Source organism: Antrostomus carolinensis, unplaced genomic scaffold (genome assembly GCF_000700745.2).
Source record: "Antrostomus carolinensis isolate BGI_N321 unplaced genomic scaffold, ASM70074v2 scaffold7679, whole genome shotgun sequence".
In the NCBI taxonomy this organism is placed as follows: Eukaryota; Metazoa; Chordata; class Aves; order Caprimulgiformes; family Caprimulgidae; genus Antrostomus; species Antrostomus carolinensis.
The window spans coordinates 309-26,802 of NW_010336342.1; the positions used below are offsets into that span (position 1 = coordinate 309).

General features: G+C 39.1%; 2 protein-coding genes across 2 annotated transcripts; one reads left to right on the plus strand and one right to left on the minus strand.

Annotated features, from left to right (window-relative positions):
- Positions 1-484: 484 nt before the first annotated feature.
- PSMG2 (proteasome assembly chaperone 2) lies at positions 485-5,582 on the plus strand (the record flags this gene model as incomplete). Its single annotated transcript, XM_010174805.1, has 6 exons — positions 485-656; positions 1,459-1,517; positions 2,486-2,604; positions 3,206-3,379; positions 4,693-4,813; positions 5,234-5,582. Coding segments are annotated over 6 exons (738 nt in total), but the record flags the coding sequence as incomplete, so codon positions are not given.
- Positions 5,583-17,324: 11,742 nt separating this feature from the next.
- Positions 17,325-25,760, minus strand: PTPN2 (protein tyrosine phosphatase non-receptor type 2; the record flags this gene model as incomplete). Its single annotated transcript, XM_010174806.2, has 4 exons — positions 17,325-18,416; positions 20,107-20,297; positions 24,019-24,177; positions 25,551-25,760. Coding segments are annotated over 4 exons (762 nt in total), but the record flags the coding sequence as incomplete, so codon positions are not given.
- Between the last annotated feature and the right edge of the window lie 734 nt (positions 25,761-26,494).

Consider the following 26,494-nt stretch of genomic DNA (forward strand, 5'->3'; position numbering starts at 1 on the left):
GGCTGTTTCTGTGGAATGAGTCCAAGATGACCCTTAACATTTTCGCCCTTAAAAGATTAAAAACAGTGTACTCTTGTATATGACTCAAGCTGAGATTTATAAATTCGATGTGTAATATTAACATTGCCATTAGGTGTCACTTGAGGCCTGGCAATCTCGGCCTTAGTTGTTGGAGTGACTTTTATCTACTCTGTACCCAAAAAAAGAGAGGGAGGAGACTTTTCCCTTTAAGGAGACTTTTCTCACTTTAAGTTCACAGTGAGACAGGATTATTCACAGAAGTGGCCAGCATGTTTTTCTGGGACAGGGACCAAAATCTGCAGTAGTATTCTGTTAAGAAATAGTCACCCTTTTCAGAGAATGAGCAGCCACTTTTAGAAACCATGTTTGTCCAGAATTGAAGTAATTTAACCTTTAGCTATTTGAAGAGCACGTTGTATTGTCCATAAAACACACTGTAATTCTTTAACTTTTGTTATTCCAGCCGGCAGTGTCAGTGGGAAATGTTGGTCAGCTGGCAATAGATCTAGTGATTTCCACACTTAACATGACTAAGGTTGGTTACTTCTACACTGATTGCCTGGTGCCAATGGTTGGCAATAATCCATATGCAACAGCAGAAGAAAACTCAATGGAGCTGAGTATAAATGCTGAAGGTGGGTATTGAATGCTGGAGATATTTACAAGCTGCATAAGGTGCAAGAATGTCACATTTACTTTTTGTTGTTGTTATTTTTTGCTTCTGTGAACAATGTTTAAACTAAGGTCAGTAATAAGAACTTCAGTAACTTAAAGATAAGAATGTATTTATATTTCACAGAGAAAACCGTTCCTCTTTTTATTTTGGATAACCAACTTGACATATGGAACCAATAAGAAATACTGAATTTCAACCATGTTATGGTGCAGCCAAAACTCTCTGCAGTTTTAATCCAAAGCAACACAAAGTGTGCACATACTTACAGTAAACTGCTGGAATGCAAGCTGAATTTCTGGTGTAGAAGGATATTTATCCTCTATTCTTCCTTCCCACTTGTATTTGCTTTTTTCCTTATGTGGTGTTTCTCCCTCTTCCCCCTTGAAAAAAAAAACTTTCCCTATATTGATCATTGTATTTTATCTTTTTTTTCCCCTCTTAAACATGAAAATCTCAGAATAGTCCATCAGTCTTTGCAAAGCTGCATAAAGAGATTATCTGAATCATTACAAAAGGCAGATTTTTTTTTTTTTTTTTTCATTCGATCCTTTGGATTATGACAAGTGAAATTAAGTTCAGTGAAGACAATGCTCAAAAATATGCATTTTTAACACTGCGGATATTTTCAGGCTTTCCCATATGAATTGATAGCTGAAAGGTTTACTATGCTGATGTTTATAAATTGAATAAATCTGGATACTTCTAAACCCAGATCTCTTTCTTGTTTTCTTCTTACAAAACTTAATTATTTCTTCTTGCAGTGTATTCTTTACCTTCAAAGAAGCTTGTAGTTCTGCAGATCAGATCACCTTTTATAAAGGTAGGTGTGAATGTTCATTGATTGTTCTTACTTCAGTATTCGATTTGAATAGTTCTGCTGGCAAATAGTTTTAAGTGGCCTACGTAAATTGTGAAAGTAAATAAGCAAAACTAGAACAATTATGCCACATTATAAAACATTTTGTTTAAAAAAAAAACCCCAAACCCCCCCAAAAAACATACTTAGAAAGAGCAACATGTGCTATAACACCTTCTGCAGTTGATACAATTTTAGCTAACAAAAACTTGACTCCTGCGTTCATTGTGGGTTAAAGTTTTGTTTTGTTTTTCAGAGCCTCAGAACAACCCACCTGTGTTGGTAGATTTTAGTGTAAATATGTCCTTAGTTATTAACAGCCTTGAAAAGACAAAATGGTCTGGATTTTGTCCGTTTCTTTTTTTTCTTTACACTTACTATCTTTCTGTGTTTGTCTTTTATTGTAATAGCTTAATTTTTGATGTCACTCCAATTTAATTATTTCATCATGTTCTATATTCATTTAAACTGCATTCATTATGTAAAAAAAAAAAAAAGAATTTAGAATGACTTGTTAAGAGGACAGTGGCTATAATTTAAAATAAGCAGGGTAGCACACCAGAAAACACTTTCTGCTGCTGTTTTTAGCAGTTTAGAGTGTGGAAAAATACTGTGTGATCCTACCATCCCATCTTACTCTAAAGCTTTTTCCATTTTTTATTAACAACACACAAAACAGGTGGTACTGCTGCTGTTAACATGGTCTCAATGATAACTTTTATCATTATACATGTACTTTTGATTAAGTAAACAACCAGAGCAGTTCTCTGCTTTTTAAAAATGTATCTGAAGCTGAAGACGTAAGTGGATATGAAGAAAAACACACATGACTGGTGAACATCCTGTGTAACACCGAGTATTATTGGCTTTTGGCTTTTTTTTTTGGGGCACAATATATTTTTCACTTTTTTTTTCTCTGTCTTTGCATGAAGAACAAGTACAGGCCATTCTGTCAAACACTGCTCTCTTGGGTGAAAAGCAGCAAATGTGCCAGAGTCATTCTTCTGTCTAGCAGCCATGCGTACCAGCGTGATGATGAGCAACTTCTTGGGTATGTTTGCATCACTGACAGACCTAACTAATGTTTCTGCTCTTTTTGACAAACTGACATATTTCCCCTCTACTGAGTGCTTTTGCCAGGGTTCTTTTGCTTTGCTGTGTACATAGGTCATAAAATGTTCTCGTAGTATATTAAGTATTGTGTCATACAGGATTAGTTGCTGAACGTTGTTAGTTACCATGGTTGAAAGGGCTGAGAAGATTAAGAAGCTGTAAGTAAAATGTGCTTGGCCTGCACTGTCGGGCACCAGAACCTTGGTTTTAACTTCCTAATTTCTTGTGGCTGCAAGCAATGCCAGGGATGAGCTGCTAACATAAAGGTCACAGATTTAGATGTTCAGCAGTTAATTAGAATATGGGTTAGTTTCTTACCTCTTCTTCATTATTCTGCATTTTGAAGATTTTCTTTAATATAGTAAGTTGTTCTTTTTTTATAGGAAGTTATCAGTTCTTACTTGTTGGGAGGGAACTGTGTGATAGTTTCACTAGGCTAGCCCTTGGCTAGCAGCCAACACAACCATTCTTTCAGTCACAAGTAGTAACACTGGTGGTGTCCTGTTGTCAGACTGAATGTGTTCTTGATTTATCCCTAGGACACCACTACGCTACCTGCTTACACCTGATCTTGAGAAAGCAGTTGGAGGCCTTGTGCAGGAGCTAAACTGGAAAGAAATGGAAAAAGTAGCAGCCTACCCTGGAATAAATGATACAGAAAAAGTTCTACATATTCCTGGAGGTGGCATCACAAAACTGTTGTTTACTGAGAGGTGAGTTGCCTAAAGATAAGCACAGAAAGATATTGGAAGTCTTGGTTTTAGGACGTGGGTAAAATTATCTTTTAAACTGCTATGTAATAGGACAAGGAAAGTCCCTCTTCTCATAGAAAAAGAGTTTTATGGGAATAGAACTTCCAGATATGGGTAAAATTATCTTTTAAACTGCTATGTAGGGACAAGGAAAGTCCCTCTTCTCATAGAAAAGAGTTTTATGGGAATAGAACTTCCAGATCAAGCCCGTAATTAAGAGGAAAACCATAGGGAATTCTGCATCATAAAGCTAAAATATGATAAAAATATAAGTGATTGGGCTAAAGGAAAATAATAAAGCCTTTACTAAAGGCTTTATTATTTATTTTTATTTTTAATAAAGATTGTGATTAATCTGGTATCTGATTTTATGCAAACTGCAATTTGTAAATAGTAAAATTTCTGTACCTGTGATACTTGAACTAAAATTGTCTCCTGTGACAAATAGTTCCATTATCAGTTGTGGGGAAAAAATAAAATTGAGCACTAAGAATAAGTTAAGATTTCAGGGCCAGCAAACAGTTAGGTGTGAGGTTTTTGTTAAAAGGTGTCTGCATCAGAAGCTGTGCCAAACGCATGCCTGAGTTTCAAATTTTGGATAGTAAAACTTACTCATTATGGTAAAACTGTGTTAGTTCTGCAAAAGGTGTTTCTTTTGTAAGTGTCGGGTGAAAAATTCACTTTTATTTTTTTAAATATTGTTTTTGACACCTGTCCAAACTGTTGCATCCAACAGTGGGAGAGTTATTAACATCATGCTCACTTTTGTACTGACTTCAGTATAGAAACAGTATACAAATGCAAAACAAAAGACAGATTTAAAATATAATACCAATCTTAATATCTAAATGACAAAATGGTAATATTGTGCGTAAAGTAGTGATATGAAGCCTGCAAAACAGCTGTTTGCAATACACAGAAAGGGAAGTGATTGTATCAAAGGATCTGTATAAATGCCCCGTCAGCACAAAAGTCCAAACTAACTGCGTGAAACAGGCCCTGAGTAACTAACTCTTCCATGACCCAAGATTCCTGCCTCACACAGCAAAGAGCAAATTCAAAACTAAGGAAAAGAACACGAAGTGTGAAAATGAAACCAAGCAAGTCTGGAGAGGAAAATAGATATTTCTGTACACATGCAAACGTTTGTACTTTTTGTTTGGTTTTGTTTTGGGGTTTTTTTAACAAGCTGTATGCAGATTGCTCTGAATATATAAATACAATTGTTCTGGATTTAGAAAAGAAATAGAAATGCCTCCTCATTTTTGTTGCAGCTGTTCAAAAGGAATCCAAATGGCAGTTCTTCTAAAATTCTGCTCAGAAGGGGACAACATCCCTGATGCGTTTGCTCTTGTTAACTATCTTAATGAGTGGCTCCAGTTAATTAAAGGCGAGGTAAGTGCTGTTTGATCTAGAGTTCTTGCTCCCATATTTTATATCAGTTATTTTAGTTTTTCTTCAATCTGGAACATTAAAAATGTTACTCAGCTGAATTTTAGAAAAGTTAAAAATGTATGGGTTGGGTTTGTTTTGGCCCTTGGGTCATCAAGGATATGCTAAATTAAAGATATATTTTGATTAAAATTTCACTGGAAATTTCCCCATCTGAAAAACCAAACCTAAGCCCCGGTCCCTTCGTTTGACAGGTGTGGGGGAAAATTGCATAAAGGTTTGATCAAGTTCAGTCTTCCAGTACTCTAAAGCAACCCACAAGATACTGACACTTGAAATGCTGCCCATTATTTTAATACATGTGCCAGAGACAGAATTAAATGATTATTTAAAACTTAGAGAATTATTCTGTTTCTGTTGCAGAGCAACAATTCCACAGATACTTCTTCACAATGGAAAATACCAAGTTCTTGGCGATTACTTTTTGGCAACGGTCTCCCACCTGCACTCTTCTGATGAGTTTTGAGTTCTTCTGTAAGTCACATGTGCAGTCTCACACACCTTTGAGAAGGTGATCACATAGCAATTGCCAAGCAACAGCAGCTTCATTTGTTGTGTGCACAGATTCTTTATTTAAGAAAACTTCCTTTCACATATATGGGTAGCTAATGAAATTAAGGTAACTTTCACAAGTTGACCAAAGAAATATGGTTTGTACAGTTGTTTATTGAATAACTTGGGTTTAATTTTTTTCTAATAAAATATTTTTTAAAAATCTTTTTCTTTGGTTAAGTGTTATTGCTATGGAAAAGTTTATAGTTTTAAAATTTAAGTGAACCTTCTTAATGTGGCTGAGAGCTTGAGATGGATGTGCAAGCATAGATTTTGCTATGAAGATAAAGCCCTACTCTTCCATGTCAACTGCGGATCTTGGCTTTTTTTCAAAACCTTCCTGGTGATGTATGTGAAACTCAGAAGTTAGTAGTTCTGCCTTCTTTTCGCAGCGCTGTTGTAGCTTCAGCTGGGGAGACTGCAAGCGATACGGCAGCCTGGTCTTATCTTTTCTGGTCTGCTCTGTGGTGTAATTTCTATTCTTCTTCCAAGGGCTGTGGAGATGCTAAAACTAAAGCTTTCTAGGTAGGTGAGCCTTCTTAGACTAATTGAGGATGCATGCAGTGCTCTGAAATATAAAGGAATTAAAACATTGCCCTGATAGCAGGCAGCCTGGTATCTGTGATTTTTTATAAGCTTAGTCTGAGACATCAGTTGTGTGATGAGTAATTCATGTGTTTAATGTGTGTAATGGTACTTGTATGTTACCAAGTTACATGTTCAGTTTTGATCATTTGGAAGTGCCTCGTCACATCAGCTTATTTAAAAGCAACTTTAAATCTAGAATTTCTAAGTTATAGCTTATTAATTAATAGGCATGACATGTATATAGGCTCTAATTTTAAATATTTATCTGCTAAATAGATTTTTTTTTTTGTGGGATTGTCGTGCCAGTAGTACAAATGATGAGGAACAACAGCAATCCTTGAAGAGATCAGTTAAAGGTGTAAGCATAGGATTCAGTACAGCTTTGCTTGAAAACTTGGGCCTGTTGTTAAAGAAGAACAGTCAGTCCAGCTACTCAGTGAATGTGACTGATCACCCAAAGGATGCGGTATTGTTCATCTTTTCGGTCTTTTGAAAGTGAGAATCATAGTGGTGCTGGTCACAGAGGACTAATATTTGAATGAATATTTGGTTACTATTCTTTTTCCACAAAACAGTAAGGAATATAAGTGTTTCCCAGTCTTAAGTCTGCTGTGCAGAAGCAGATAATGCAGGGCAAACTGAACCCTGGAGAAAGAACTGGTATATGGAGCAAATGCTTCATGTAATTGTATGTTCAAATAATGTCTTAAAATGTAGGTGGTGTCAAGTTAAATATTGTATTTGAGTCAGCCACAAACCTAGATACGTGTAGAACAATGTGAGCACAAGGTAACTGCTTTCATGAGGCTTTTCCAACCGTCTTAGGATGTTGGGGGGGGTGGGGGGGGAGTGGAGAATTAGCAACAAGCACAAGCTTTTTAAGTTTCTCAGGGGATTTTTGTTGTTTTTTTGTGACTTTTTAAATGTGATTGTATAAGCTTGATTTTGTTGGCTCTGTTTAAGCACTTAGTTCCTTTGGGATCAAATTAACTGCTTCATGTAGGGCTATTCACAAGTGTCATTATTCTAACAGCTGTGAACTTCAGCCATGCTGCAGTAAACTTCTCAGCTGTGCGCTCTGCAACCCCGTGTTGTAGATGATGCTCAGTACTGCAAACGAGTTGTGGGGTACGCGTGTTGCACTGGCAGGAGTTCATTTGCATGAAGCCTTGGGGTTCAAATACCTTGCAACATACAGACAGCAAGCCCCAACAGCGTTTGCTGCAGCTGTGTGATGCAGGCATGCAACTTTGTTCAAGATCAGGAATATATTGTGCAGAGCTAAAATATACAAGGTACTAAAAAAACCCCTTGAAATACTGAAGTCAACTTCTGTGGTTTTCAAATAATTTAAAAAATCTGAAGGGTAAAACCTTGTTTGGGCAATAAGCAGTGTTGCTTGGGCATCCACAGAAAGTTTATCAGGTAGGAAAAGTCTGTATCAGTTGGTTGTATTAATGAGGATGTAGGCTGATGTATGCCCAGTGGCATTTGGGAAGCTACAGTTCAGGAGCTATTTAGCTGCAAAACTATGTTAATCAAAATCGAAGCAGCTGCAATAATAGATTAAATTTCAGTCAAAACTTGTATGACTTGGAACAAGGAGAAGCAGCGATAAAAAGCTAGAGGAGGAAAAATGAGGATTCTGAAGCAGCAAGGAAGCATTCAGAATTTTTCCGAGGCATGGGAGTTGTTTTTTTCTTTCCTTCTTTTACTGATAAAGGTGCGGTTTCTCAAGAAAGTATTCTCTCAAATAGCTTAGATGTAGTCTGTTTTATTGTTGTTACTGTGGCTAAACCAGTACTTAAGTTACAAACGCGTTAAGAGAGCAAGCCAACCAAGGTTCTTCAGCACTCCCCGAGTGTTTCTAATGTCCTGGGACTCCCTTCGGCTTTGTGTGCTGAGCCACAGGGCAGGCAGGTGGCCCAGCGTGTGCTGACCACTGGCCATGGAGCTTAACAGGAACTGGGGCTGAAGTGTAGGTTTCAGAGAAGACAAGATGAGACTCTGCCCTATCACCCACTGTTCCACCTGCAGTTGTACATCTGAAGAAAAGCCGTTTGTGCACTAAGGAGAGAATGCATCGTCTGCATTTACAACATAATGGCGGGATCCCAAAGAAAACAGAAAGTGGCACTTGAATGTATTGTATCCTAAAAGCGCCATCATGTAGTTAACGAGCAGTAGTAGCTAGGATAGCTTTCCCGCCCCCTTGCCCTTAAGAGAGAGCCTTTAATGCCTTCTTAACCTTTTCAGCTAAACCTTGCAATAAATTTGTGAGAAAGGCGGGTAATGGAAAATATACAATTATATTAAGATTTGTTGGTCTTATTTGTTGGACTGACTGACCTTTATATCCATGTTGGTCATGAGCAGTGTCCCACTACTGGCATCTCTTTTCAGCTATTAACAAACAAGAAGTATAAGGCATGAAATATAATATTTGCAAGCAGTTAAAAGCCTTAAAGTTGTTAGGACTTGGAGCTCTTGTAAAATTCTCCACACCCTCTGAAGCTGTGATGTACGCCATGCTCAGAATTGCATCAGCATTCTCATTTCCTGAGTTTGTCTCATTTCTCTGTGTTGTGGGTGGGGGAGTGGAGAATGAGGGGGTTATATGAGTTTACACACTTCACTCGTAAAAGAGATGTAATAATATATTTATTGATATAAAATAGTGAATTAACAAAGTTCAAAGGTTAATGTGACGTTCATTTAACAGGATTCGATGGCGAGGTTCACTTGATTATTACTCCTCAGAGGGCAGGGTCAGACAAAACTGTCAGGAAGACCCTTCCCTTGAGTCACAAGGCTTCAGAAAGGATCCCCTTGCTTTCTAAACTCTAGGTGCAGCTAGATCCAATCCTAGTCCCAGGCTTGAGCAAGGGTTTATACCTAAAGGATTATCAATCCTTTATATCACTTAACTAAGATTTTGCAGTTTAGCAGCTATTAGTCACTAACCAAGGATCTGTTGCGGGAAGGAATCTCTCAACCTCGAGGAGTAACCTTGAGAGGCATCACTGCTCAAAGGGAGCTCCTGGTGTGCAGCCCGCTGTCGTTTCAGGAGAGCTCCATGGGCCCTGGGCTGTCCACTATTTATGGACTAAGATTTGCATACCAGCCATATTTCAGTCGGTGCACACTCAGCAAGCCCTCTGCTGTTGGAGCAAGTTGCACAAGACAGCCCTTGGCCATTGTGTTGTTCTCAGTCTCCTCTGATTTGGATGGGTCCAGCACAACCAGATAGCATCCATTACGGTCACCACTGGTGGTTATCACTTGAACAGAGTCAAGGGAAATAGGTGTGTGGGACCAGACTGTCACACCGCGTTACTCTGTTAGGCTGCAGTCTCTCCCTCCAGAGAGCACAGATCCTCCCAACAAGGGTGAGTTAAACCGCTGCATCCTCCAGCTAGGAGCTTGCACGTACGGCACTGTTACCTGGGACTGGTGGTTTTAACCAGCAAGAGATTCAGGGTTGTAAAAATGATTCTGTAGCTCTGTCTTCAAATTCAGAAGGAGCAGTACACACCTGCTTGCTCCACTGCAGCAAAGTCTGTTGTAAATCTTGGGTTGTAAGCTTCTTATTGATAGAAGGGATGAAGCCTTGACCGTTCCAGGCAGGCCACAAAGTTTTTTTTTTACTATTTTGTGATAAAATAATAAGCCTGTAGCACAAAAAAAGGGTAAGATTCCCTAGAGTAGTGCTCATTATTTAATAAATAAATAAATAAAATCAGGATCTGAACTGTGGTAGCTACTATCTGATGTTGCAACTACAGCTACTAAGCACCTACCCAAAACCCTCGCGACAGAGGCTGGGCTGCTGCTTTCAGGCATCACCTTTGCCACAATCTGAGGCGCTTTCAAAATGACACAATTGCAAGGAGTTTCTTGGGGTTTTAAGTGGTTAATAGAGTAAGTTGTGAGATAGAAACATGTTTTACAGCCATAAAAACATACTGGAGCTATTCTTCAAGTGCTGTAAATGAGAAAAGCAACAGAGCTTATTTTTTTAATCAGAAACTTAACATGGAGCAGAATGGGAACTACAAGAAAACACTGGGGAGCGGTAATGAGCTTTCAAAATTGGTGGCAGTTCCTCTGGGGTTCCTCTTCAAGTACAACAAACAGCAATGCAGCTTGTGTTGCTGACAGAAAGGGGCAGGAAGAGAATTCCGTGTGCGGTACAGTCGGGTGAGCTGGGGGGGGGAGAGAAGCTCGTCCTGTCCCCAACTCAGGAAACTGTTAAGGTGTTTGAACAGCAACGAGTTCAAACGTCACTGAGAGGGGGACAACAGCAGAGAAACTACTAGAAGGTGATGGCAGGTCCTGGATGTGAGACAGTGCAGTTCTATGGCTGGAAAGTGAGAATTAACCAACATACCTATGGAAATTCCTAGAAGTGCATCCAGGCTAATAAGCTGGCGAGTCAAGGGAAGGCAGACAGAAGGCTATTTGTAGTGCAAGGCAAGTCTGACCAGCCTAAAACTAGTTGGAAAAACTAACCATATTAAAAACTGAGCCAAGGGCGTAAGTTGCCGTGAGGCAGAGAGGAGAAATGGGCGTGCTTGTGTCTCTCTTTATTCCCAACACTTGTGCTGTGAGGCACAGGCCATCTGCTGTGTGACAGAATCTTCTTTGCAGAAACTAACTGGTCTGTAATTGTCCATCCTACAGAAACCTGAGGTGGCTGGGATCCCTTTGCAGAGGCAGGGGGTGTCCTGCACTGTAGGAACTCTGCCCAAGTACTGGAGTTCAGCACTGGTGTGAGCGAGGTGGAAGATGGGCTCCACACTGGACAGGTGAAGGCTCTCAGGCTTTACTTTTTTCTCCCTCTTCTTCCCCTCACCCCCAACTCCCTGCCTAATGGGTACATGTACCTAGCTAACTGCGTTCCAGTCCTGCGTACTGACCTGTGTATGCTGGTTCTGAACTTACAGCCTGTGTTAAAGTAGATGGCGATTAGAATGACTGACTTGAAAGACCTGCTGAGGATGATCATTTCTCTGTACTTCTATAACTGTGACCAGCAAGACATACCTAGGAGTGGAGGACAAAAAAGACAGGGGTCCGTAAGTGTTGTTAAATGCTAAAGGATTCCTTGTAGCTTTTAAAAAGCTACTACAAGGTGTCTGTATAACAAGAGGGCAAATTAATTATTGAAAGGACCAGATGAAAGCAATGAAGGTGGTGTCATTTGCCTCGAAAGATTTTTCTTTAACAAGCTGTAGATGCCAAGTACCTCTTTGAGAGACAGAACAGAGTAGAACCTCAAAGAGAAGTAAAAAGGTGAGAACTTAGTGCAGGAACCCATAAGGCTTTCCTGTTCCCTATGGAAAAGCAGTTTTGGCTTTACCAGGACAAGGAGGCAGCTTCTCCTCGGCTGGGCCACGTGTTCCCAAGGCAGCAGGCAGTGGTACCAGCCACTCCGAGCTCCTCCCCAGCCCACCACTTCCACTGCCGGCCTGACAAGCACCTCTGCAACATCTCTCTTCGAGGGGAAGGAAAAAAAAAAAAAAAGGGCAGCCAGTAAATCACAGCTTTTTCATTTGAAAATCTTCAAGTCCATCATTCTTCTAAGGCCCTCTCTTTCAAGAGGCAGTCCCTCCCCTTCACCTTTTTAAATGCATTTTCCCAGTGGCAGTCAAGAATTGTGGCCTTGCGTGGAAATAACAAAACACGTGCACGTACTAGGAGTTCCTGGACCAGCCAGCCAAGACTTCTGCTGTCAGAAGGCAGCCCTCAATAAAACCTGAATAAGCTCTTTATGGAACTGCTCTATCTTTATAATTCCCTTTGCCTATTCATTAATTTAGCCTGACATCAATTTTAGTCCAGCAGCTTAGCAAAGGGAAGCCATTTAAAAAACTTAAGGAGCAAAGAAGTCAGCACTTGTCACCATGACAGGGGCCAAAGTACGTTCAGCTCCTCTCATTCCAGAAGATAAAACAAATTAGTTGCCTATCTGATGGTTACCTGTGATAGCAGCAGGCAGTATAATGAAGCACGTGCACATGTCCAATAGTCACATGCCTTATACTTACTCGCAATTCAAAGAGGCCAAAAATCCTGAACACACAAATGACAGCTGGAGCTAACAGGCACGAAAGGCTGAACGCTGTACCCAGAGATGCACCAAGTGGTACAAACAGGCTCTGTTCCGAAATTCAACAACAACAGGGTTTATTGCAGTATTTTGGCCAGACCTTGATCTCTCATCACAAACACTCCTGGTCTCACAGCAGCCCCAATTTGAAAATGAAAGCTGAATCAAGTTGTGATGTTGTTTGCTAGGAACAATACTAATCATCTAAAGAAATTAAAATATTTAGACAAACCAGACTCTGGTGATTTAGACTATCTCAAGATGGTGTCAAGCATATATTTAGCTCAAGTAATGGCATTAAGTACTCCCTGATTCAGCTTCACCTTCAAGTTAAAGACAACTCTGAACATAGTTGCTTTCATGAATGAGCCTCAAAACCAAGTTCTGTTAAGATTTCAGGTTGCTGCTTATTTTAGCAAAAATAGCCGTAGTTGGCCTAGGTTTCCCTCCTCTTCCATGCTTTACTTTCAGCAACTGTATGATTTGTACAAAAACCCGTTGTAATAAAAATATGCAAAGTACAAATTACATATAAAGCCCTCCACATCCTAGTTTAGACAATCGTATTAAATATAGTTTTTTGGTGAATTAAGGTTTCTCCGAAACTGTCAGCGAACGTCAGTGAGTGCAGAATTTCGATCAGCCCTGTTACAGAAGGTACCAGGCTGGAAGCCTTGCTGAGGCCATCGGAAGAACTCCTTTAACCAGCATTCCAATGTACCCCTTTCCAATCCAGCTGTTCAGACTGTGTCAGGGAGCACACCGACGGGAGATGTGAAGTAAAGTATTATTCATACAACACACAGTGATGGCACAATCCAAACCCCGTTTAATTAAAGACACCGTTGACTTTGTGTGCTTTGCACCTGACCCTTAACACCCACTGTGTACGGCTGTGGGTAGCAAGAGGTCAGGTTTCCCATTTTTCCTCCCATGACAGCATCGCCAACAAAACACTTTCCCTTCACAACGTGACGCTGAACATTTTGTGCATATTTTATAGCAAACGTCAGAAGGATTAACCAAACCAACTGGTCAGATTAACAAAATAATATTCTTAGTGGTGTATTACAGAAGAAATGTGCAAGAGTTCCTCCTAGCTCAAACTACAATACTTAGCATTAATAAAAATATTTGCATAAAGCATATTATAATCATTTTGCCATTTTCCAGTTAAGACAGGGTATCAGGAAACCTTCAGGCAAAACATTTTTTTCCGCAAAACAGGCTCTTAACAGTTTCTCTCTAACATAATGCGCACACAACAGCATACTGTCAATTTAAAAAAATATTTAATGCTGCCAAAAAGTATAAAAATACAGTAAGAATGGCAGTACAAAACAAAATATTTCCTAATTTATTTCTTTTACATCTTTCTACATTGATACAGGCATTATAAAAACACAAGACGGCAAATTATTTTGTTTTGCAAAGTAGCACGCTGCTGGTGGTCTCCATCCCCTCGACGCAGTTTATGCTGTAAACAGATAACTGAGGTCTTCTCGGTACTTAACAGACCTCACTTTTTGTTCCCGAAGAGGGGGTCATGTCTCGCTTTGCATGTCAATAATTTGCAGTTTATAGCTGCAGAATATTCACAAGTCTCGAAGGCTTAGGTGTCAGTCAGTCTCGGCCTGCGACATACAATGCAGAAGAAAGTCACCGATTCAGTACACAGTACAGAAAAAAAGAAAAGAAGAAAAATCAGACAGGGGGTTTGCAGCTCACTAAAAACACCAAACAGCTTCTCACGCACTCCCTGCGGCAACTACCCTCTGCTGCCCGGCTGTAGCAAGTGCTCGTGCAAAGCCACTGCCTTTCTGGAAGGTATTTCCACGTTACAGCACGAGGCCCACACTCGCTGGAGAGCCTCAGGTCTAGGTCTCAGCCCAGCAAACCGCTTACGCGTGCGTTTAACCACAAGCACTGCAGGAGGCTTCTTGGGCCTCAGTGGGACTACAGAAGGCTGCATCTCAAAGCACTGACATCACCTCTCATGGCTTTGTAGGCCAGTCCTGGCACAGCAGCATGGAGATAAGTGTTTCTAGGCAAAGGCTTCTTGCAGTCAGGAAGACATCCCAACACTGGACGTTTTGTCCTTAGGGGAAGGAAAGCTCTACTCCAAAGAACGCAGAAAAATACCTTGGTACTTACAAGGTACTACAGTAAAATGCTTCTAAGTTCTGCAAGCACTACACTGATCTATAAAGCAGCTTTCTTTGATCAGTTAAGACACATTTAAAAAATTCTTCCAAGTATTTATCCTTCCAATTTAAATAAAGACTCAGACAGAGATGCAATTTTCAACACATTTATTTTTTGTACATAAAAAAAAAATGAAAGACTGACCTAAAACTTTGGGGGGAAACAAAAAAGCCCAGGAAGACTACTGTGTGTTACATCAACTTTGCAAATTTCGTCCCCTGACTTAAGCCACTTGGCCATGCAGAAGACTTCCTCTTATCATTGTTAATTTAGTTTCTTGTGCAGTCCTCAAGTGTCTCAGGTTCAACTATAACACCAAACAGCAAACTAAATAATTTGGTTAACATTCATTAAACTTAAAGCTAGCCAGGCTTTTTAATTGCCTGCGCAATCCAATCACACGTACATGCATACACATTTACACCTCTTCCCTTCTCAGTGAGATAGAAACTGATGCCAGTAAACCATTTTACTCAAGGTTTAACAGAAAAAGCTAAGCTTCACTTGCAGCATCTCACTTCCATAAAAGAAATCTGTAATTTTTTTTCAAATTGCTATTTCACATTGAATTCAATTATTTTACTTAATACATTTCAAGAAAAATACAGATGTACCGTCACTCTAAGCAGACTGTCCCTGCACCAAGAACATAAACAGGAAACCCGAAGGACTAATTCTGGATTTGCAAACCCCTTGCAACAGAGGTCCAAATATTGGTTAGTGATTCTTCTATAAAAACGTGCATGATTTGTACAGAAGTGCTCATATGAGAGGCAAACATTGATTAATCAAATTCAAGGAAGTCCACTATGCATCAGATATTGTCACTGGTGTCTTTCCAGAACAGAGGGAAAAACCCAACACCACAACACTTTGAATCGAGTGCAACAGCATTTTCAGAAGCAGCACAAGACCAACCAGCAGTCTGCCAGAAACTGGGGTGGAGGGGGGAGGCAGGAGAGGGGTCAGAAGGCACGTCCTTCAGTTTTACTCTTTCTTTAAGCGTTGCCTATGATAGAGGTCACTGGACTGACAGTTCTTCATTTTGGCCTGTATTTGTTCTTATTTAATATCCAAGTGGTGCAAAACTGCTGGAAGTTTAAGTCCTACAGAATAACAAAGTATCACACGGGCTCATTTTGCAGTACAGAAAACAAGCCTCCCCCAGATTTTGGTTTTTAAGGATTACCGACAGACCAGAAAGAGTTTTACCCAGATTATCTCCTGGAATGTGCTAAGGGATCTAACGTTTAATTTGCCTTCCTACGCCCATGCTGCCATGGACAATTCACTGTACAAAATAGTTTTGTCCAAGACTCGTATTGGTTCGTGGTCCTTGAGTTATTAAGAGTTAGGCTCTCAAGACAGATACAATCATAGAACCAAACCAAATGTTTACAGATAGCTGTTGAATGTGCAAGTCCTGCTTTATTGCATCAAGTGCAAGATGATGTAAGATGGCCCCTCCCAGCCTTCCCCACCCCGAAAAGAGGAATGCCTGCTCAGGATCGAGAGAACAAAAAAGCCAGGATATGGTAGATGTAATCAGGAAAAAATTCAAGTGACAACCTGACAAGCTACAGTTAAAGCTCAGTGTCTGCAGGATACTGGTGGCCCAGGAAACCCTTCTCATGCAAACAGAAAGGCAATAAATGACAGTATGATTTCAGTGAAGGTTTCACCTGCACTTTTTCCTTAGCTGCTTTTAAGTATTTTGAATAAAATCTGGAATATTTCTCTTATAAAAGCATTTAATTACATTCCATGTGTTTTTCCATAACCAAAATATCTTTTATAAGGCACATACATCTAACACCTACTACCAGTTACAGCTGATACTGAAAAACCTGTCTTCCCACTTTAAAGGAAAAAAACCCAAAACTTTTCACAAGCCTCTTGTTGGCTGAAAGAGTTACTGTGGTTGTAACAATTATGCAATGTCTTAAAATATGCAAGCTGCCTGCCTATGCTGTGTCATGGCCATCAGTAAAGTCATTTTACTATTAGAGCTGCATAGTTGGTCAGTAATGCCACAGGACAAATTGTCTTAATTTACTGACACACAATTTCCCAAATTCAGAACTGTTTGTTAAAAGAAACGACACTTGTTTTCCTAAAGCATTTGTTTACTATATAAACAGCATAGTCCAAAATAGTATTAGCTATTGTGAAATGAGAATTTCAAAGAGTAAACTCAACTTAGCTTTGTGTAGTAAATGTCAGACTATTTGGGACCCATGCCTGGTATGTTACTCCTAAGCTTCAACGTACTGGAAACCTTTCAAGTTAATTCCTTTGGATAAGGAGCAAAGTAATTATCTAGCTCTTTTCATATTTTTCAACAGTAAATCCAAACCATGCTTTATAAAAGGACCAAAGCAGAAGGAGGGAAGAAAACCCCCCAAACCACCATATTCAACAGAAAACAACCAAGCTGGAAAAATGGAGAGAGAAAACATGACTTTTCTGAAGTCACCCAACAAGGCAACATTTGACTAAATAAAATCCTGGTTTCAAAGCACAGTCCAACACTGCAAGTCACTGGGCCTCAGCAGGGATGGCAGCAATCTACACACAGCCACCCACAGTCTCTGTATTCAAAGAGAATTTAAAGGGCAGCAAGTGATTTGTGTTGAATTACTATTTAGAAAAGTGTTATTGTCCAAACAATTGAAAGGGAGTGCTCAATAATTTTAAAGTGACTGTGGCATAGGTATTCCCAAAAATATTAGTCATTAAGTGTTTTAAGTCATGCCTCTTCAATACAGTGCTGGGGAACCTGAAAAACCATTCCAGACTTTGGGAAGTTGTGGAAGTGGCTCACACAGCTGAACGTGCTGGGTATGGGAGAACACTACCAACGCTTGTTTTCTATTACAACTACCCTTGGAGACCCAACTATAATTTCCTTTGACGTGCTTTCTACACCTATTCCTGATTAATTAATTTTATTCTTTCTAGCAATTAAAATCTACAGACACACAAAATATTATGTTTCACACTTAATGGAATGTCAGAACTTTAACAGTGTTGGCCTTCAAACAGTAGTTGAAGTCTGAATACGTTAATCAACAGTATGCTTTTCAGTGGGGGCTAAGTTCTCAAAAGTCTTTAAAAAAAATTCAAATTTCCAAGCCTTAAATAATGAAAACTACAAAAAAAATAAATAAGGAATGTAAATTAACAGAGTAGAAATCGGTAAGTGCTTCATCAGACCCCTAGCTGCTCGTGTCATAAATTTGAGAGTCAAAATATGGGGAATGGTTGCACTATTATTTTCATGCACAAATTATAATTACATTTCGTTTCAAAATCAAATTCTTTTTGGTCAGAAATTTGTACAAACTGAGCTTTTAAAAGTACAGTGAACTACAAAAAGATTAAATATGCAATTATAAAATATATTTATCCTAGGTCATAAGAATATAAAATGTTTATGTTCATGTCACTAGTACATTACACATTACACACTTAAGGATAACTTCTTTGCATTAATAATGTAAATGACACAACACTGTTTATTGCTTATGTCAGGCATGTTAATTTAAATCCAGACAGCCTTCAGTAGCTAAACCTCTGTGGTGCAGGGTTTGCTTAAGATCCGGTAGAATACCATTTTAAAAAGTGTATAAACAGTTGCAGCAAGTTTGTGCCTGCTCATATAAACAAAAACCATCAACTTTGTTGGGGGCAGCAGTTCATTTTTCTAAGTACCTGCAGTGGAAAGTCCTGAGATGTTGGCATGTGATCAAGTTTACGTCACTGCTCTATTGTCTGTAACGGTCTGTACCCATTCCAGGTGTAAGGAGTTTACTGCTTAAAGTCACACCCCTAGCCAATAACTTTCAGCAAAATTAGCTGCTGGAGCAGACAGGCTTACTGTTTACTTACAAGGAATGTTCTTGAAAATACATTTTCCAGCAAGAATAAGCGCCAAGTAAAATCAGTGTACCAAACCCAATCTTAGTGAGAATAGGTTTCCAATATAACCACCTTTTTCTTTCAGTCTCATTTAGCTTCTGCTTCATCTGCTGCAGCTTCTGTGCTGTGTTAGCTTTTCTATCCTCTCGCAGTCGTTTTCGGACAGCGCTTAAGGGTGAAAAAAAAAAAAAAAGAAAGGTAAACATTACACTGTAGAACAGGAGAAAAGCTATTAAAACAAACCTTTTCCCAACAGTAAACCAACCCACCAGCAGCATATGGCAGCAGCATATGAAATCTAAACCAAGCAATCTTTATTCTGTTTTAACAATCTTGACGTGGACAGTTTCGGGTCAGTGAAGCCCTATGAAGTTAGTAAATGACCTACGTGAAGACTGAAGTGGTGCACGACCTACGGGTTCAATAGGGAACAATTAGATTATCTGAGCTTAGTCCTCCCTCCCTGTCAGTGCCACATTCAGTGGCTGAATTTTTATGCATGGAGGCTGCTTTTATATACAACATAGGGTATTACAGGCAAGTCTTCATAGTATTTAAGCGTGTGCCTCCACTGCAGAGTTCACCTGAGCCTCTCGCTGACACACTGATCCTAACCTACTCACGTCTGCAGGCAGATTTAACGGTGCTCACCTTAGGCTGTAAACCAAATCCTGATGTCCTGGTTTTTAGCTGAGACAGAATTAGGTTTATTTGTTGGGGGGCAGCCCACTTGATCACCACATTTGATCAAGGACACAGGCTAAATCAGTTGTGTACCGTTACACCACTAGGGCCTTCTTGTAATTGTCTCCAAGAGCATCCTCACAATCTCTAAGAGAAGCGTAACTCTGATGCAAACCCCCACTTTGATTGTCAAAGTCTTGGCACACAAACACCACACTCACACCCACACTCCTCCTCCTGCTTGTGAAGGGCTCCTTCAAACATCCACAAAACCACTATCATTTTCTCTCAAAACACTCAAAGACATAAGAAGATAAACTCATGGGTGCATTCAGTAAGCCCTCTGTTATTTCCGAATTCCAGTCTACCTACACAGAACGGCTGCACCCTGTCTCAGACTGCAGCCCTTCGGGACAGACCCTGCCTCCTCCTGTGCACCACACAGCTTGGCACAACCCGGTCCGGTTTCGGGGTCTCTGGCTACAGATCCACACGCTACCCCCACAGGGGCAGGCCCAAGTGACACAGGGCCTCAAGGCACAGCAATTCAGATGCCAGTTCCCAATACAGCCGCCCACAGCTGAGGCATTAGTACGCACAAGGCAGAGAAACTTGGCTGAGAAAGACAAATTCACCTGACAGCTCAACCACAGGCATCTATTAACAGCGGTAGATTTATTAACATGAACTGAAGGTAACATACGTCTTCAATGATACAATTTCAATCACCATGCAGCAAGTGGTAGGTGACAAAAACTTTGTGTTTCTGAGGTATCATGTATTTTTCCAAAAATGAGTTAGCATTGTATTTAAGAATCAGTATTGAACTATGTTGGGCACTTCTAGGACCTAATTCACACTGTACAGTAGAGTTCTCACAGTCAGTCTGTAGGAAAAGGCTTTCAAGCATGAGCTGCTTCAGTTAGAGACATTTGTTTTTCTTCTCATGACAAGTAAAACTTTATCACAAGGAACTTTATCACAACTGAAGCTGTATTTTAAAAAATAATTAAAGCAGACAGTCAAATACCACTTGCCCTTTCCCTCTACTGAAGAACGATCTTGAACATTTCTTAAGATAAGAAAAGCATACAGTCTCAGAAGGCTGAATTATTATCTGAATTATTATTATTATTATTATCTGCCTTCTAAATGGTCTCCTCATTTTGCCTACCTTTCAATGGTTCCATCTGTGATATCTTGAACTTTAGTAGACAGGTCAGTATTTATTTTCTCCATCTGATCTTTGTTCTCCAGGCCTATGCTGTTCCCATTGTACTTCTCTGTGGTTATTTTGGTTGCATGTGGAGGAGACTGCTCAGAACTTGGTGCTTGGTCCTCCTTAGAGAGCTCCTTCCACCGTTTCTGCAAGCAAGAAGAACATATTTCAAACAGCCCCCTAACACTGAAGGCCCTCTTTGCCCAAGATGTCTTCCAACTGAACAGTCACAGAAGTAAATTAAAGGAACTACTAGGTCAAGGGAAAAAAAAACAACCTGCTAGATGAAGAAATATGGTTTTAGGTGAAGATGCGTCTTCTCTAACAATGATCCCTTTTTATATTTCTCCAGAATTATGCTACTGTCAAGGTATGAGGCTACTAACTTCAGGGTCTGTAATGCCCACAGTTGCTCCACAACGCAGAAACAACTTGTCTTGTGTAGTCCGGCACTGTCCAGCACTTTCCATCTCCCTCTACTCTCTACATGCCTGCCCTGTGCTGTCACCTATCATGGCTACAAAACACAGCAGGACCTTGTGCGCGAGAACTGCCTAAAAGGAGAGAACTGGAGAAATTTGCAACCCCAATGAAAAAAAAAGCTAGGGTTATTTATGCCAAAGTCGTGGCCTACTATTTCACTTAGTGGTCCATTAGCCCAGAGATCTACTGCATCATAAGACAGATAATGACCTTGTTTTGCAAAGAAATCTGAAGTAAGATGGACAAAAACCTAAAAGATAGGAAGTAAAACTGGTTTGCTATATCTCTGTCCTAATGACAAATAGTCTGAAGGCTTTCTTGCAACAAAATTTCATGCAGAAAAAAACGTAGAAAGGTAACAGGAAGGAAAAGAATCGCCCCTAAAAAACTATCAGTTCTTTTCTCACACAAATCAGCCAGCCTGTAAAGATACAGAATACCTTTGGGGGAAAAAAAAATAAATCAGTTACTTCTAAATGTCTAAGATAAGAAAGATGAACTAAGAACTGACTCTTCACGAAACCAGTGTTAGATTCCTGTCTGTGGAATTAATTCAAGACCACTAGTCTAAACTAAATATCAAACTCAGAGACTGATGTCAAAAACCCTCAGCTACTTACAAATTAACTGCTGGCTTTAAAAATAGTTTAAACTGACTCCTCCATTGCAGAGGAGCTTCCAGTATAGATCTGAAATTCACAAAGGGAGTCTTCCTGCACAAGAGACTTCACTTTCAGAGGTTTTCTTTGTTTTGTCTTAAACAAACAATAATATAGCAGCTCCATCTTACTGTCATGGAAAAAGGCCTTATGGAAGACATGGTTGTGTCCATAAGAGTCTTGCTGGCTAAGATAAATACTGACGCCATCTGGAGTGAAAAGCCACACAGGAAGAACTGAAATCAGAGACAATTTTACTACTCTTGTCAAACAGAAGGAATCTCCCACCAAGAATTCCATTTTAAACATGTAATAACAATAGCTCAGATGTCTGGTAATTTTAAGTTTAAATATCTATGACAAAACTACATGAATGGTAGGACTGGAAAAAATAATGTACAACTTGAAGCAGACAGACAAGGAAGATTTGTGTTGCTAAATTACCTTTGCCTTTTTATGATAGTACCTGCAACTTTACAAAAAAATAACAACAAAAATATATCTCAGGAACTGAAGTACTACACTGTGTCTTGTGAAATTATGTCAGGAAAAAGCAAAGAAGCTATGAAGTTCATTTTGAGAAATATTATAACCCAATTACAAAATTATAACCAAGAAGCCTGTGTAGGGGAGCTAAAACGTAGGGCCTGTATAGCCTCTTAGAATGAACAGACACAACAGAAAGGGACATTAATCAGAATCAGGTGAACGTCAGATACAGTTTTCTGATTTCCAAGTTTCAGTACAAAACTGTAATATTTGCAAAACTTTCTGCAATAACTGCAAAACACATCAACAGATCTAAGGAATTCAGCCTTCCTCGTCCTTTCAAAGCTACAAATTCGTTTTACAGAGACTACTCATTTCAACAGATTTTTCTGAACGAGTGATGGTGAGTTATTCTGCTATGTTGCTGAAGCACTATTAACTTATTACAAAGGAATTTCATACAAATGAAAACTTCAGTCTTGTTCCACCTCACCCATTTTATTCAAAGCAGTGCTGCAGTATAATTAGGAAGCAAGTAATTGTTTCCACTAAAGCACCGTGCAGCGGCACACCAACCACACGCCTCTGCAAGGCTTCAGGGCAACCCAGGCGAGTGTATGAGCCTTCCTGTCAGTCGCAAGTGGAAGTCCCACCAGTGCTAAATGACTGGAAGAGACTCCTCTGCCCATCCCAACACAAGTGTTGCAGCTGCAACCACTAGCTGTGGAGCAAGTAAAGGTTCAAGTATATGTTGTGTTTGTCTGCACAGTTTACTGACCTCTGAAATCCATGGAGATGTCAGAGATTAACATTTTGGTAATGTTATACTAGAGAAGCATTCAATGACTTCGTGCCCTCCCCACCACTAGCAGAGAGAAGTAAACACCTCTCACACTCTGGACAGCATAACTGTTCCCTACGAGGGTAAAAAATTATCTAGCTGACCTTGAAAGGAGAAATACTCATATTAAGTATTGTCAATTGATTTTCTGCACACAACCCTGAGGCCTAAAGAGAAAAGTGCCAGGACAACTGCCCGCACTGCAGAAAAGACCGGTTTAAGAAAGCTCATCTCAACAATCATAACAAAAAGAAAGAAAGAAAGACCAGATGGGTAGTGTGCTGCCTTAGGCATTCTCTTAGTATGAATAAATAACACACTGGACCTGACAGGCAGTGTTCTGAGTTGACAATGCTCCTGTGTATCCAGAAACAAAAAATCCCGCGATCTAGATGGGTGAATGTGGGAACCAGAGTTGCTCACAGCTCGGAGCGTGGCTTTTTAAAAAAACAAAGCAGAAAAGTTACTAGAGAGGATACCTTCATACCACCAGAAACAGCTTCCAGAAAATAAAGAGACTAAATTAGGATGAATCATGCAGTCTTCTAAGCTTATGGCACAGGTGTCAGACTAGTGGTGCACTACCTAGGTGTTGATTAGTAGTTGTGCAAAATTATTTCTTTATTTACCTAGCAAGTCAACAAACATTTGCCAAAGAGAAGAACCTGACAACTACCAGAACCAAAGAAAAGAGGAAACATGTTTTAGCTTATCTGCCTCATTCGTGATTTTAAGAAATCAATAAAATAAAAAAGCCCTAGCACATGAAAGAAGAATTAAGTCTGTTTGGCAGCCTCTCCTCCCAGTCCTCCCTCCCACCTAGCCCCAGCCATTTTAACCAGCTGTAGCTACTCTGACATCTGCAAGTCACACTGACACAACAGTGAGACTTGCTAATCTGTTTGCCCCGAAACTCATGATATTTGGATATACTCTACTAATTATAACACAAATTTTAATGGATGGGGGGGGAAGTAACTTTACTAATAAATGTGATTTATAGCATAAGGCAACTTTATTGTTAGGAAAATATAGAGCAAAGATCAAGAAATCCTACAAAGATCCTTGCTATCTTTTCAAAGTGATACTAGGCATTACTTTTCCTTTTCAGTATGGAAGATACCAATTTAGCTTTTTTTTTTTTTCCCCCCTAAACATTTGTACAGACAAGTTATTTTTATATTTTATCTAAGAAGGGACAAATACATAGGATTAAAAGTTTAGCTGATAGAAGGTGTTGATCAAATATCCTCTAATATCTTCTAGATAACTACTGGAAAAAGCAAATTATTTAAATCCCACAAAGTTACATGTTTTAAAATAGTTTGGAGCTCATTTTTAACTACTGTTAGCAGTCTACTGTTTATGTTTAAATACACAGAGCTAAACACTTACCTGTATAGTTGAATCCCCCATTATAAATTTTGCTCCTTCTATTACAGCCATATATGAAAATCTTAGTTGGTCAGGAGTCTGAATCAGTCCCATTCGGTATTTTCTCATATCCAGCAATACCTTCTTAATATCTACAGAAAATGGGTCTTTTTTTTCCATCTGTAAAAAAAGTTACATTGAAAGTATCATTGCTATTAATAAAGACAAATAATATATTAAAAAATAATTACAAGTAAAAATTAGTCATAAAATTCAATCTAAAATTAATTTATTCATATTATGTTTCAATTATATACAAAATTAACATGTAAAATTATTAATATTTTTTTTAACATGAAAAAAGCAAATAATCTAATAATAAATAAATAAATAACCAAATTAATCAGTACCCTAAAATCAAGTCTTAAAATTAAGAAATTTAGATATGCTTTATTTTATTCAGGCATGTATTTGTACTTTGAAATAGGACTATAAGAACCAGAACCAAAAAGCAGTATTGTCTACTGTTTCTGAATGGAATAGCAATTTGGAATGATTGAATGTGGCAGAAGTTTCCTTATTTAAAGCAGAACTGCTAATCCAAGCAATGCACATACTTGTCCCCACCATCAAGATACACACCTATGTTTTTGAAAATGCAGGAAAAAAGAAAAATTGGGGGGGAAAAAAAGAAAGTTGAGATGATATAACCAAACCAGAAGACAAGTGTCTTACAGTTTAAATGAAATCCTATTTCACCTAACCATGTGCTGCACTTCTTACTATTTCCAAGCACAGCCAAAGAGACAAAGTCTGTATCTGGAATTTAAAATCCAACAAAAATTTAAAGATGTTTTAAATATTACTTAACATTTAAAGCTTACTCAAGTCATGAGCAATCACAGATGATGCAGTTCACTGAGTAAGCAAAAAATAAAAAAAAAATCTACTCATTCATGTGGTACTGCAACTGGCTACCAAGCCACACCACCCAGAGGGCTGCACAGCTAGGGAAATTCTGCAGCGTCCTCCATTACACACTGCAGGAGATCCAGGGGCATACCCAAGTTCTCATCCTAGGTCAGATACCTATTTCCTGCAACCTTAAGAAAAGTGGCCTGTCAGACCTGCAAGATATTCCATGTTGAGAGAAAAAGACTGATATTTTCAGTTTTCTCAATATATATTCACAAGTCTAACTTTATGCTCATATTTAAAAAAAAAAAAAACACCACAACAAAACAAACCTCAGCCTTTTCTAAGTATATCTTATATAAAAGGAAAAGAATGCTTACTATTTACTTTCCAGGAAACTTTGAAAATGTGTAATGTACTTCAAGATGGACTTGTAAATGTATTTCAAGACCTGCGTTTTTAAACCATCAAAATATGTGAAGAAAAAAAAAAAAGTATGATGTCTTAATTAAAGTTTTCACTGGTATGTCATTAACTTAAATGCTTTTAAAGTCTCTGACCAAAAAGCCTGTATTGGGAAGGGAGGCAGGGTGTCAGAAGAAGGAAAAGGGTGACAGAGAAAATGGCCAAACACTTACCAGAACAAGACACGTGTCTACCAATGAAAACGTGCCAGAACGTCCTATGCCCGCACTGCAGTGAACTACTGCAGGTCCATGCTCGGGACTGAGCGAACCAGACTCCCTGACTTTAAACAGGAAGTTCAGGAATGAAGCTGGGGATTCCGGAACTCCAAAGTCTGGCCATGTAGTATAATGAAAATGAAAGATCATCCTGGACTCACCACTCTAGAAGTGAAAACAAACAAACAATACAACTAGGAAGTATTCTACTTTTCTTTAGTTAGCTCACATTTCCCCAGCCTAAATCAATAGCTATTTTCTATTTTAAACCTCCCATTCTGACAAAGAATCCAGTAACTTGCTTCAAGTTGGATGACAACCAACAGTGCAACCTGAAGCAGTTTTTTCAGCTGAGTTGGTAGTTTTCCCCTTTACAATTATTAGCATACACATTTTTTCCTTCTCAAACTTCCAATATTATATTTGGTTTGCTTTACTACTTGCCCCCAAGTATTCTTCTTTTTCTACCATTAATGCAGCTTAATGGCTGACAACAGGGCTGAAGAAATACTCGTTGGCATTGCAAACGCTCTCCACGCTTGCTCAGAGCAAGTTTCAGTACTAGCATGTCCTTTATAATAACCACGCCACTGAGAGAAGCAGGAAGCTTTATGGAAAAGACTAGAAGAACCGATACAGCAGGATGTCTTGCAAGACTTCTGCTGGATGTAGTCTTTCTTTGTAAGTAAGAAAGGATTCCAAAACCATGCAGTTGTTTTAGAACCATGCAGCTCCTCTTCTAACACCATCAAGCAACTGCAAGTACTGAAATGACAGCAAGGGAGTATGTATATATCCAAAAAGCTTTGATTACACATTTGGATCATATCTTTATGGAACTCGCTTCAGACCTGCTGTTAAACGCTACTTCTTGCCACTCTTCTTTTTTTAGTACAGTG